The 13,231-nt window shown below is 37.9% G+C and overlaps 2 protein-coding genes across 5 annotated transcripts in view; one reads left to right on the forward strand and one right to left on the reverse strand.

Moving 5' to 3' along the window:
• The first annotated feature begins 203 nt into the window (after positions 1-203).
• On the forward strand, positions 204-7,178 carry LOC145822359 (transcription factor LHW-like). Its single transcript, XM_082919185.1, has 11 exons — positions 204-597; positions 1,531-2,100; positions 2,775-2,981; positions 3,790-3,880; positions 3,997-4,038; positions 4,129-4,188; positions 4,553-5,836; positions 5,953-6,054; positions 6,226-6,375; positions 6,478-6,603; positions 6,699-7,178. Exons 2-11 carry the CDS (start codon positions 2,003-2,005, stop codon positions 6,786-6,788), a joined length of 2,250 nt encoding a protein of 749 aa, XP_082775311.1. The 5' UTR covers positions 204-597; positions 1,531-2,002; the 3' UTR covers positions 6,789-7,178.
• A 58-nt stretch (positions 7,179-7,236) lies between these two features.
• LOC114300886 (uncharacterized) overlaps positions 7,237-13,231 on the reverse strand; it is a 34,656-nt gene continuing 28,661 nt past the window's right edge. Inside the window, exons 3-6 of one of the 4 annotated variants that reach the window (XM_082919190.1) lie at positions 8,192-8,392; positions 7,963-8,065; positions 7,823-7,856; positions 7,237-7,492 (exon numbers count right to left, since the gene is read on the reverse strand). In XM_082919190.1, coding sequence (XP_082775316.1) covers positions 7,855-7,856; positions 7,963-8,065; positions 8,192-8,392 — 306 coding nt within the window. In that variant the 3' untranslated portion in view covers positions 7,237-7,492; positions 7,823-7,854. Of the gene's footprint in view, positions 7,493-7,822; positions 8,066-8,191; positions 8,393-13,231 lie in introns of all 4 variants that reach the window. The other 3 variants (XR_014363516.1, XM_082919189.1, XM_082919188.1) reach the window with 3 other exon arrangements.

Consider the following 13,231-nt stretch of genomic DNA (forward strand, 5'->3'; position numbering starts at 1 on the left):
ATTTTCATTGATTTTTATTCTTCTATTTTTCTAATTAAAAAATTATATATGTATTTATAAAAGACACTCATTACTTTTATTTTTGTATAAAAAGTAATTTCTGAAAATTTTAAAACTTTTAATTTTTTTTTTATTATTATTTTTGTAAAACAACCCTCGTCCCTAGTGGAGTATTAAATCCAGCTTTGGAAAAATTTAAAATCCGAAAAAGGAAGAGAAAGTGGGCAGCGGCGGCAAGCGGGCCAGTATAAAACATGTAAACTGGGGTAAGGCTTAGTGTGGAAAAGTGGTTTAGCCACTCGTTCGTTCTCTCACTCATCGTTGCGTCCTCCATTTCTCTTCTCTCATCACTATCACACCATACACATCTAATATCTCCATCCAGATCTTTGTCACTCTCTACAATCATTGTGGCCTAGTTAACACCTCTCTCTCTCTCTCTCTCATCGCATTACTCTTGTGATTTCAGCTGCAAATGAGATCGTTGCTGATCTTCGTTTTTCTTTGATGAGATTTGGTATGATCTTCGAAAGGCATGGAGGCGAACGAATTCGAACTTTGTAAACGCCATCTTGTCTGAAGTTCGTTCAATTATAGGTAAGAAACTACATTTCGTTTCGATTTCCCTTGCGTTTTTCTCTTCACTTCTGTTTGGTTGCTGAGAAAATCGGTCTAATAGGAGAGGAGGAATTAGTATTTTCAATTATTATTGCGAAAACATTTCCGCTTGCCTAAGCAGCATAGTTGTATTAACCTATTAGGTCAAATTTTGAAATTTCAATTGCCTTTGCGTTTTTTCTCTTGAATTCTGTTTGGTTGCTGAGAAAATCGGTATAATAGGAGAGGAAGAAATAGGATTTTGAATTATTATGTTGTTTTTGTTTGTGGAAAGTGAAAAAAGTTCCGGTTTCCTAAGCAGCATAGTTGTATTAGCTTTTTGCGTCAAAATTTGCATTTAATTAGGTAAGAAACTACATTCTGTTTAAATCTATTTACGTTTTTTGCCTGACCTGTGCTTGGTTAACGAGAAAATTGTAGAATAGGAGAAAAAATTGCATTAGGTCAATTTTTACAATTTTATTAATCGTCATTCGGTTTAATTCTATTTACATATTTCGCTTGACCTTTGTTTGGTTACCTAGAAAATTGTAGAATAGAAGAGAGAATAACTGGAAAGTGGAAAAAGTTCGGCCTAACTAAGCAATTTGTCAGTAACCTAACGTAATGTTTTTATAGTTTCTGGAAAGTGAAAATAGTTCTGCTTGCCTAAGCAGCATAGTTGTATCACCATATTAGGTCAAATTTTGCATTTAATCAATTTCTCGGTGACCAAACAGGAAGTTTTATTAGAGGTAAGAATTTGGTTTAGATCAATTTACGTATTTGGCTACCCGGAAAATTGTAGAATAGAAGAGAAAATAACTGGAAAGTGGAAAAAAAAAATCAGCCTAACTAAGCAATTTGTCAGTAACGTACTTTGATGCTTTTATTGTTGCAACTACCTGGTATTAATTTGTCTTATGCCTTCAGGTGCTATGTTCACATCGACTTCATAAATAGCAATCCTGCGAGTTTAGCTTCTTTGAGGTTGTTGTATTGCATCAGAATTTTATAGTTTGAAGTAAAGATTTGTCATTGTCCTCAGAAGGCAGATTTGGATCTGAAGTGTCTAGTCCTTTACATAATTGTGAACTCTATTATTAGCTGTAAACTTATGGAGAACTCATTGGAAGAAATCAGAAACATAGCTTTCTTCGTTGCTTCTAGCTATCTTTAGATTCCTTTACTCCTGACACGTAATTTCTGGGACTTTGTTCTTGAGGAAGGGGTTTAGCCATGGGGTGTTTGCTATTGACTTCCACGGGGCCACCGATAAAACGAAGAGCAGGTTTGCGGAGAAAACAGGCAGGACGAGGTTCATATCGGGGTAGTTAGTGTGCTTTAGTGAATTTTCCTGAATTATTTGATCTACTGGACTTTTTGTTTCCGGATAAATTTAAATATGGGGGCTACCCCTTTGAGGCAGTTCCTGCAGAGTCTTTGCCACAATTCTTGTTGGAGTTATGCAGTGTTTTGGAAGCTTCAGCATGATAACCAAATGTAAGTTACTTGACTTGTTTCTAAGGTACTTTTTCTTGAAATTGTGTATGAGACATGGTCAATTTGGTATTCAATTTACTTTATTCTTTCATATCCTGTGAGAAAAATGTTACACCTACATTTATTTTTTGTGCTAAAACTGGTGCTTCTATTAGTGATTAATGATAAACTAATCCTCAGAGTTTATTGAGAATTTGATTTTTCTTTCCTTCCATTTAGGGATTTTTGATGGAGTGAAACTAAATTTACCTTGCTTGTGTCCCTGTTTGTAATTTTTTTGGGAAAGGAAATCCAATTTGTCCATGTGTTTAGACCCAATAAACTTGGCTTTGTGTTGGGGAGTTGAGACTCTTGATTGAACCTATCTGTTTTGCTTTTCTGTAAATTTGTTGTTTCAGGTGTTGTCTCCATATCACTATGCTAGCCCCTGATTCTGTCACTTTTCTGTGATTAGATATTAATTAGGATGTTTTTGTAAATGAGTTTTTACATTTTATCATTAGACATAGGTTTGGTATACATGTGAAGAGCTTTAAGGATCACTGTGGTCCATAGTAAGCCTCTTAGGTTTTCTTCTATTTTTTTCCTCTTTTCTTTTTAGATAACAGATGAGAAAATTTACGGTGGCCATGTCTTTTCTCTTTTATGCCTTAACCATTTACCTGTTCTTTCAGGTTTTTAACATGGGAGGATGGATGCTATGATCATCCGAAACTGAGATTATCCATGGAAAGCATACTGGATGATATGTGCTTTGATGGATCCAATGAGATATTTTCTTGTAGTTGGAGATCAAGTAGGCATGATGGACATTCAGGTGAATATCCAGTTGTCCAAGCAGTGGCTAGTATGGCAGGTGTTCAGTATCGATGGGGAGAGGGGTAAATTTTTGTGCTTTCTTATTTTATTCTAATCCTTACTTGTTAATTACCCCATAATTTTATGTTGTTCACTCCTTACTGGAGCCTCAAGGATTCAAGTCTAAGGCATTTACACACTATTCCACTAGAAAATGAATAACACAAGTTTTTTTTTGTTAGTTGTGGAATCATTTTAGGTGACCCAACCAGTTGGTTGATTGGGAAGGATGGATGAATGAATAACTTGAATCCCTTAGCAAGGAGCCTTATGGAAGATCATATATGATATAAAAAAACCTTATTTTTCTTTCAATTTAAATGATGTTTACAGATTTATTTATGTTAATAGAAACCTGGACCATTAGGTTCCACCTGAAAGGTCAGTACACTTTTCAATGCAAGATAAACCCTTCTTGTTACGAACATGAGATGAAATACCTCAACCAACAAGAAAAGACAGATAACTCAAATTACCCATGCATTCCACAAGACCGAGTAAAACCACAATATTGTGCCACATGAATGAGTTATAAGACCTTACCATAGGTATGTTTGAGATGCCAAGTAAGCCACTGCATCATCTCTCTGCTACAATAAATAAAGTGATACCCTTTGCACTCTTTTGGTTGCTCAGGTGACCAGACCACTAGGAGATTGGTCACCTTAGTTATGGAAACATATTGTGATATATCTGGACTCCTGTGTAGGTGGCTACCAGCTTTTCATAAATTTTTGAATTGTGTACTTTCGAGTTGAGTTCTATTTATATGCTAGATGAAGGAAATTGTCAAATAATGGAAATTGATTGTAACACTCTGAATTTGTACAGGGTTGTTGGTGAAGTGGCATATACAGGAAGCCATTACTGGGTATGTGACAATATGTCAGCTGGTGAATTCAAATCTAAGGTGGTTCCTGAGGTGAGTTTCCAAATGATATAACTGATTAAAATTCTGCCAAGAGTGAAATGACTACAGTCCATAGTCCTGTAACTATTGAGCTTATTATCTTACTAATGTAATTCTTCCATTGGCAGTGTCCAGATGAATGGTTACTTCAGTTTGCAGCAGGTATCAAGGTAATTATTATTGCAATGCGTTGAACTCCGTGTATTTTGACTGTGATTGAGTGGAGTGTGTATCCTTGAATAAATTATGTGTTGATGCAGGCGATTGCACTTGTACCTGTTGTTCCACATGGAGTTTTGCAACTTGGCACATTGGAAGAGGTGTGTTCTAATTTTAATGGCATGCATTTATGTAGTGACCATACGCTCATTTAAACATTATTTTAGAGATGCCAGCAGCTCCAGGTCCTTTCTGCATCCCTTTCACTATCTAATGGGAACCTGGGCAGCATGTGATCATGTTAGGGATGCCAAAGCCATAGATCATCATGGTTTTGATGGCATTTTAACTGCTTATCTGATGCTTGTTCGCCCCTTTCAAAGACTTTGTATGCTCAAGAAGTGACTTTCTCATGCTTGTGTGTGTGTGTGTGTGCGGGCGCGCATGTGAAGTTATTACGTTTTTTTGTGCTTTGCTATTGGCTCTTCAATCATCTAATGCATGGCTTTGTAATCTTTTCACTAGGTTGCTGAAGATCTGGCACTGGTTTCTTATATCAGAGAGAAATTCAATGCCTATCAGAATGGTATGGATTTAACACCTTTTGCTGGTATGGAATTTCTAGTTCAGACGTCATCATCACTTGTGCCTACTTTCATGGATAACTTGGATGAGTCATCAGCTACTACCGTGAACCAAATGAAATCTGAAGATCCTAAGACTGTTTACAGTATCAAACCAACAGGCAAAAAATTGTCAACTACTAATCAAATGATGCCAGTATGCCTGGTTCAAGATGCATGTTGCATATCTGGAAAAGATATGCTAAATGGTCTCAATAGTACAAGGGAAAATGAAATCAGATTCCATTCTATGTGTTTAACCAAAGAATCAGAACCACTCGGTCAATCACTAAATGATACAGAGTCAGAGATGATAGAGAGTAGCATGGTTGGATTTTCTGCCCCTGAAGAAGAATTACAAGCTTTCTTTTATTCTGACTACTACAATGTCGGCATACTTGGAGAACATGCTAATGTAACTATGAGCTCTTATTTTGATGGAGGTATGATGGAACAACCATTTGCAGACTATGATGCTGAGGATATGGGTCATGAAGATTTAAATGCTTTCTTCAGCTTTCCCATGGACTGTGAACTACACAAAGCACTTGGACCTTGTTTCCTGGGACAGGCAAATGAATATTTGTGGGACTCATCTCTCACAGGTGAGGATGCATGCAACAGCTCAAGTCAGATCTTCAATAGAGATCCCATCCATGGTATTGGGCCATCAACCTTGGAATCCAGTGGATGTTTTGCCAAAGGAGATGGTGCTGAACGTCATTTGGAAGCTGTGGTTCCCAGTATGCATAATGGTTTGAATGATAATTTGTTTAACAAACCCAACGATGTGGATGTCGATGTCAAGTTTTCCCTTACATCATCATCCTCGGGACAATTTGCCGCATCCACCAAAGCACAAAGTCAATCTGAAGAAAGTGCATTTGTGGAGGAGAAAAAAGTTCCATGGCGCTCTGTGACAACTGCATTTGGTGCTAGAGGCCTAAATGCTGTTACTAAATCACCTCCAGCTTCTTCATCTGAGAGCATGCTGACCACATTGACTGGGGAGCAGAAGCCGAAGAAAGGGTGTGGGTACTTGCAGACTAGGAAGGGGTCAAAACCCTCTAATGCTAGCAAAAGAAGGGCCAAACCTGGTGAAAACCAGAGGCCAAGACCTAGGGATAGGCAATTGATCCAGGATCGGGTTAAAGAGCTACGAGAACTTGTCCCAAACGGTTCAAAGGTGAGTGCTTTTCAGGGTTAGCATCTATTGTAGTTCATATAGGTTCACTTTTTTGATATCTCCTCTCTCCCTTTAATTGGACTAATAGTTTGCATTCTTTTCTATGATAAATACAGTGTAGCATTGATGGCCTTCTAGACAAAACAATAAAGCACATGATGTTCTTAAGAAGTGTTACTGATCAGGCTGATAAGTTGAGGCATCGGGTTCATCAAAAGGTACGTGAATGTTGTCCATTTTTTTTTCTCTCATTCAATTGTTGAGCCTTATGTGAACCGTTTATTTTTGTGAGGTAGAATAGCATAATATTGATTTACTTAAGCATCAATCTGCAATATGTTTGACATTGTTTAGATTTTGTGACGTGTATGCATTTGATTGCTATACAGGTAACTGGTCAGAGGAAGAATATGAAATCATCTGGCACCAAGCGTGAACGCCCGAATGGGACAAGCTGGGCTTTTGAAGTGGGAAGTGATCTCCAAGTATGCCCCATAGTCGTGGAAGATCTTGAATACCCAGGACACATGCTAATTGAGGTCTGTTCTGTGGCTTTTGATATATCATTGGTTGTATTTAGTTAGCGAGTTCATGTAGTTTTGCTCTATGGCATGTTCTAACTCGGATATCATACATGGCAGATGCTTTGCAACGATAATGGGCTCTTTCTAGAGATTGCTGAGGTAATTCGTCGTTTGGATTTAACCATCTTGAAGGGTGTCTTGGAGAGCCATGAAAACAACACATGGGCTCACTTTATTGTTGAGGTAACTGATAATTCTTCCGAAACCTTCACTGCAAAACATTCCCAATTTCTTTGTGGTTGGCAATGTCTAAAGCATTATTTCTGTTATGAACACAGGTGTCGAGGGGCTTCCACAGATTGGATATCTTTTGGCCGCTGATGCAACTACTACAACGAAACCAATCTCCAGTTTCCAGCAAAATTTGATGCATTTTTACATATAAACTAACTAGGAACTTGTGTGTAACATGTATTGGAACCATACTTGCATTAGCTCACATTCATGCTTTAGATGCATTGGTTGTTGTTTGTTTTACCAGCTCAGGCAAGTTGGATGTGAATATGCTTCAGTAATAAGCAAATTTGTTTAAAAAAAATAACTCTCCATTTGTTTCAGGGGGAAAACATATCCTATGAAAAGCTTTTTCTAAAAAAATATTTTCCAGGGAAACGTTTTTTTATATTTAGTTGCATTCTTGAAACTAAAGTATTAATAGTTGTGTTGGTGGTGATAGTGGCACTAGATGTAGTGGTGTGATGGTGGTAGTTATGATGGCATATTTTTGGTTAAATCATAAAAAATAATTTTTTTGATGATTTTCATTTTTTATTCTACCAAATATGAGAGAACATTTTTTTTTTCTTCTTCCCAACGGAATGAATTATAAGAGATGCTCAAACATTAGAAAGAAAATGCAGGAGGAACGTTATAGAGAAGAAAAATGATACATCTGCTATCCTAACAAAACTGTGCCACTCCTGTGCTTTCCTTTGTTGCGAGTAGAGGCTCAAAAGGGAATTTGAGCCGACAGTGGTGTGTGCCACCAACCGCAGGCAAGACTCTTCGGCAGGCAACCTACTATAGGAACTTGAGAAGGAACATTTCGGTCAATTGAATTGCCCAGGCCAAGCTGCAAAACAGCCAAGAAACTAAGGGTATGTTTGATTGGAAGGATTAAAGCATGGGATTAGGATTATTAATCCGTGGGCCCAATCATCCTATGTTTGTTTTGACATTTTGGTTTAGGACTATTAATCCAATGGATAATTAATCCAACAAATTTGTAGGATTATTAGTAATGGGGTAGGGGTGGGATAGTTAATACCACACTAATTTGATAGGATTATTAATACCTCACTATTAGTATTGTGAATCAAACATGGCCTAAAGGCTTAGAAGAAAGAAAGAGGTATTATGACTGTACTTCGATTTTATTGGCTGACTGGTTGCCTGGCCATACTTGTTCCATCCCCAGCAGTATACTGTTCCATCCTCTTCAAAAACCACAAAAGCATAGAGATGAGATTAGGTGTTCTTGGAACAAATTGATATCCATGACTCTAAATAGATTAATCTTTCGATCCACTCCCTATTACTTACAAGTTGTTGAGTCATAGTATGGAACTATGACGAGCTCCACAAGATATAATTTTGCGTGTTTATTTTTCAATGATGGATCATCATCCAAAAGTTTAGGTAGATTCTGCAACAGATGAGGAAAGGCGACAGTAAATTTTTTTGAAGCCTCCTCAAGAAATTTATAAAATGAAATCCAACACAGTAGGCATGAAAGCTATTGGTAAACAACGGGGTGCATTGTTAATTGTACCTCAGACTGATCAGTACCCGTTCCCAACTTACTGAACTGATCTCCACCAAAGGCATGCCGTTGACCTTCAACAGATATACAAATTGTATGCCATAATCCAGCGGCAATTCCTTCAATTTGAGTGCCCAACAGAGAAGAGACACAAGGTGGTCTCAGAACATCATTTGTATTCCCTTGCCCACGCTGGATTAAAAGCACACACTAAAAAAAAGAGGGATATTTTAAGGTAACGGAAATGGAGAGGGAACTAAATAAAAGGTGGGGATGTATAAAATAGTCGGGATCAATGACAAAGGTAAGCTTAAAGTTTCACTTAAACCACATCTTTCACTGTTTAAAACAGGTAATGTAGTATTTCCTACATGGCTTCACTCTCCTTTGAGATGTGTGCATGTCACATAGGGATCTATTATGGGAGTAGTTGTTGGCTTATTTTTCCTACGAAGGAAAATATCATAAATACGAGCGTGTCAGTAAGGATTGAAAAATCCTTATAGATTAAATTCAAGCCAATTATCAAGCGATTGTGTTGACGGTTCTTTTGCCTCAACGAAGAGGACTTCAAATTTGCCAAGTATAGCGAAAAGAAAAAGTAAAAGAAGAAAAAGGGACGGAGAAAGATGATTGAGTGAACAATCAAAGTAATAAATACTTACCTCTACTCCTATGCTTCGAAAAGAAAGTGCATAAAATGCTTCGAAATGAAAATGCTGAAAATAAATGCTTCGAAATATAAATCTATGTTAAACTACTCCTAAGATAAGGAAAATGACAAGAAATATTGAAATCAATTGTCTTTGATTTAAGTTCTGGATCCTTTACAATGTAACCATTAATGGCTATTTATAGAAGAAAAAATACAGCAATAACTATTTAGTAACTACCCATTTCTTCCATCTTCATTCTTGTCTTGCCGTGTGTCCTCCCACTCATCCACTTTGTCTTCCCACTCATCCACTTTGTCCTTCATATTCTCCATTGTCTCTATAACTTCTTTTAACTTCCAAATGAATAAAAAGATGACACGTGTCCTGCAATTTTATAAATAATAAATAATAATAAAAATTGCAGATTTATGGTGCTAACATTATCCCCCGCGGCCCTTAAAAATGATGTTTACTTGAATTTTTGAAGGGCCGAACCAAGCACATGACTAATCTAAGCAATAAAATGCTTTGAATAATACCAACAAAGTGCTTCGAATGATATAATAGCACCAATGAAGTGTTTCGAATGAGTATGACATTATGACTAGATGTCTCGAATGCTAGCTATTATGAACTAGTAACAAGCTTCGAAGGTGGTACAAAGGACCAAAATCATCTTTCGAAGGTTGAAAGTGCCGACAAAGGACAAATTACATCCTTAGAAATACTCGGCAAAGTTTCGAAGGTTCACAACCACCATTATTGTTTCTTCGAAGCTATTAATGCAAGATGGAGTGCTTCGGAGCTTACGAAATTAAGGCAAAAGAGCCTTTGAAGCAACTTTTGGCCAACATTATAGTTATTCACATTTTGTATGTTCTGGTTCATACATAATTAATGAAAATATTGATTTTGTGCTTCGAACTAGTTATTAATTTTTCGAAGACACCAAAACCGTTGTTCTTCGAACCAACTTATCATGCCAAAAGTAGGCATTATTCGATAACTAATTAATTGTCATTTTACATATACTTGAAGAGATGTACACATTTCGAAAGTTTTCAAAGCTTTATACAGTTTCGAAGGTGAAGTAATCAACCTTCGAAACAACTCTTGATGTTTCGAATGTATCTTCAAAGCTTTATACAGCTTCGAAGGTGAAGTAATCAACCTTCGAAACAACTCTTGATGCTTCGAATGTATCTTCGATGCTTTGATTGTGTACTGTTGGCTTTTTGGCTTTTCGAAGGGTGTTTTTGTGAATGTGAGAGTGCCAGCAAGGATCAATCAGTCCTTACAGAAATTGTGATTGCCAACCAATTATCAGACGATTGTGTTTTAGTTCTTTTCAGCCTCAATGAAGAGGACTTTTACTGGTGGCTTGATTTAGGAGAAGTTAATAGAAAATAACAGTAATATGAAGAACAATTGAAGTATTTCATAAAAATGAACACTTACAATGGTCCGAACTCAGCCTCAGAGAGGTTTACAACAGCAATCTACTTGAATCTACTTGAAGCTACTCCTATGAATCGAAGTGCAGTGCTGGTATTTAAAGTGCAGGTATTTAAAGAACAGGTATTTAAAGACTGGAAATGTAAATGACTGGAAAAGAAAATATATGAAGTAAATGACTGGTTTGTATGATCTGAGTTCCGTCCTTTTTCCTGGGGGCTGCTCTGCTATTTATACTCGTCAGTGATGACCTTCGAACTGCACTTCGATCCGTCGACCTGCTCCTCCATGATCGCTGATCATGCTTCCTTAAAAGTAGCTCCATTACGCCATTACTGGCAGTTGAGCTTCCCTCTTGTACTGGATTTGAATATGAGTAACCGTTGAAGACACGTCATCTTGCATCCCGTTATTTGATCTAGTGTTACTCAGATCATGTGAGGACCAATAGTTATTGCCACATGTACGATCAGGATTAAAGGCTTGAATAACCTTCCTTTATTACCCTTACTATGCCACGTGTCGAACTGCAACTGGCTTTTACAAAATATGTAGCCAACATTACCCCCCGCACTAATATACCCAATACTTGGTGATATTAGTGGATTGCAGTTTTCCCGCGCTTCCAGAACGTGTATGGAGTCCATATTCTGGAAACACAACCGTCATCCATTTGGAGATCATCTGCATTAACTCGTCGAACATCCCAATACCTTAGTATTCGAACAGGCTATGGCTGCATCAACTTCCCTTTCTATTGATCAAGCATATGAAGAGCCTTTGAGTGATGTTGTTCCCCCTCGAAAGAACCTCCACGCATTCATTAGCCACCTTTACCCGCCCTCCTATATTCAGGTAATGGAGGCTTTTGCAGATTATAAACCTTTGGACTATGAACACATTGCCTTTAATCCTTTGGTTTACAAACTTACAGATACAAAGAGTTCTTCCCCTAAGCTCCCTTTGTATTCTGACCGAACTACCCTCGAGCCTTTGCTTCGACAAGTTGCAAATATGGATCTAGGAAACTCTTCTTCACAGACCTCTGCATGGGATGAAACTGTGACCTCTTCATCCTCTGGAGCTTCTGGCTGGACAAGCTGGTTCGCTCCTGAGACTTATGATCTAAGGGAGCGAATCAATCACCATTTTGTTGAGTTTACTGACCCCTTGGAGTTTCCCTCCTACGCTCGAAGCTCAGTGGTCTACCCTTACGTGCCCATTGACCTTCGACGTAGCTTGGAGGAGAATCTGCTTGTGGCTTGGTATACTTCTTCCATGCCTACGAAGATAATGCACCCTGCCCAGCGTCCAGAAGAAGCACAAGGGTACACCCCTTCATTTTTAGCCAAAAAGGCGAAGATTTGTTCTTCTGATTGGCTTGACTACATTAATGCCTTTGTTCCTTCTGCTCCCGTGCCATCTCCCATAATAGAAGCATCCACACCTTCTTCTGCATCTGCATCGTCTGAGATAGAAACACCTGCTCCTTCCCCTTCGTCTTCTGAAGCAGAGTCATCTTCTCCTTCTCCTCCTCCCATCCTTTCCTGGACAGAAAAACTAAGACTTGCCCTTCCAATGGACAAAGTCTTTCCACCTTACCAACCTCCGTCACCCCCTTCTCCAGCCGAGCGAAAGCAAGCTCAACTTTTGCTCGCGGCTTTCTCCCATCTGCCCTTCAATGTTCTTGAGGATGACATTCCTCTTAAGAACTTTCAATGGGCTTGTGATATCTTGACTAGAGGTCATGTTCTCAACCCTATTGCCCAAGCAGGGCTTCATTTGTTTTTGGACCAACTCCCAGTGCTCCTCTACTGGCATCGAAATTCTAAAATCACCATCCAAAATCTGGATCAACTCTTATCTCTCCGAATTCATGCCCAATATGAAGCAGAGAATTTTATCGAAGAGTTCGATGACTTCAGGAATAAAGATTCTGCATACTGGGATGATTTGGTTATAGATGAATTGGAACAAAAATCAAGGGAAGAGGCCTTTGAAGCAAAGGCTGAAGAACTCTATTATGAAGTGAGAGCTCATCAGCTTATGCAATTAACTTTAGAAGAGATAGAAGAAATAATAAAGAAAGAACAGAAATTTATTGACCATTGCTGGACAAAATTTCATGACCTTGTTATTTATTCTATTCCTTATTTTTATGAGCTTGAATTTGTGCCCAGATAGAGTTACTTAATGTAATCATCTTGGCTTTAATATAAACAAAGTCTTTCTGTACTCAACACTGTTTGACTCTATTTCCTTTCATCTCTAAAAGCTAACTCATAACTTCGAATTGAACAATCTCATCCTTCGAATCAACTGTTTAATGAAGAACTAAAAGAACCAATCATGTCTTTGTCCAATTCATGGAGTATAATTGACAATTCTGGCAGATATTATTTTAGTACTTCGATTTCAATGACTTTACTTTTTCAACACTAACTGTAACCAATATATGGTCATGGTTGATATAGCCAATCAATTTTAAACTGATCTCTTTTGGCTTCGAAGGGCAACCTATGGCAATTCCCACTTGCTCATACAGAAACCAATGATTGGTCTTGGATGTTTCGAACAGTGCCCTTCTTCCTTAAAGAGTCATTTTGACTGATAACCTTCAAACGGGTCTTTGGATTTTTTGAAGTAGACCAATACTTTGAGCATTCAGGCATTTTTAAGCATGTAGTATGCTCTGAACAGCGCTTCTCATACTCAGAGAATACTAGGGTTTGCTCCGAAGGTCGTTACTTTGATTCCTAAACAGACCCATAATCAAGCAATTTAGCACCTTTAAGCAGATACTAGGCTTCGAAGCTGACTTATGTATTTCGAAGCCGTTGTTATTTGATTTTCTGACGTCAAGATCTTGTTTTCGAAGCCAAATATTTCATTTCGAAGCTGGCCCCAATCCTCGGAATAAGCTCTTCCCTCCAAAACT

Source organism: Camellia sinensis, chromosome 3 (assembly GCF_055761805.1).
Source record: "Camellia sinensis isolate YWXY chromosome 3, ASM5576180v1, whole genome shotgun sequence".
Lineage (NCBI taxonomy): Eukaryota > Viridiplantae > Streptophyta > Magnoliopsida > Ericales > Theaceae > Camellia > Camellia sinensis.

What these genes read in the sequence shown, in the direction of transcription:
- LOC145822359 (XM_082919185.1), top strand. Translation starts at nt 2,003, where the DNA reads ATGGGGGCTACCCCTTTGAGGCAGTTCCTGCAGAGTCTTTGCCACAAT. An exon ending in CTTCAGCATGATAACCAAAT is followed by an intron (nt 2,101 to 2,774) that starts GTAAGTTACTTG and finishes CTGTTCTTTCAG; the next exon opens with GTTTTTAACATGGGAGGATG. An exon ending in AGTTTGCAGCAGGTATCAAG is followed by an intron (nt 4,039 to 4,128) that starts GTAATTATTATT and finishes GTGTTGATGCAG; the next exon opens with GCGATTGCACTTGTACCTGT.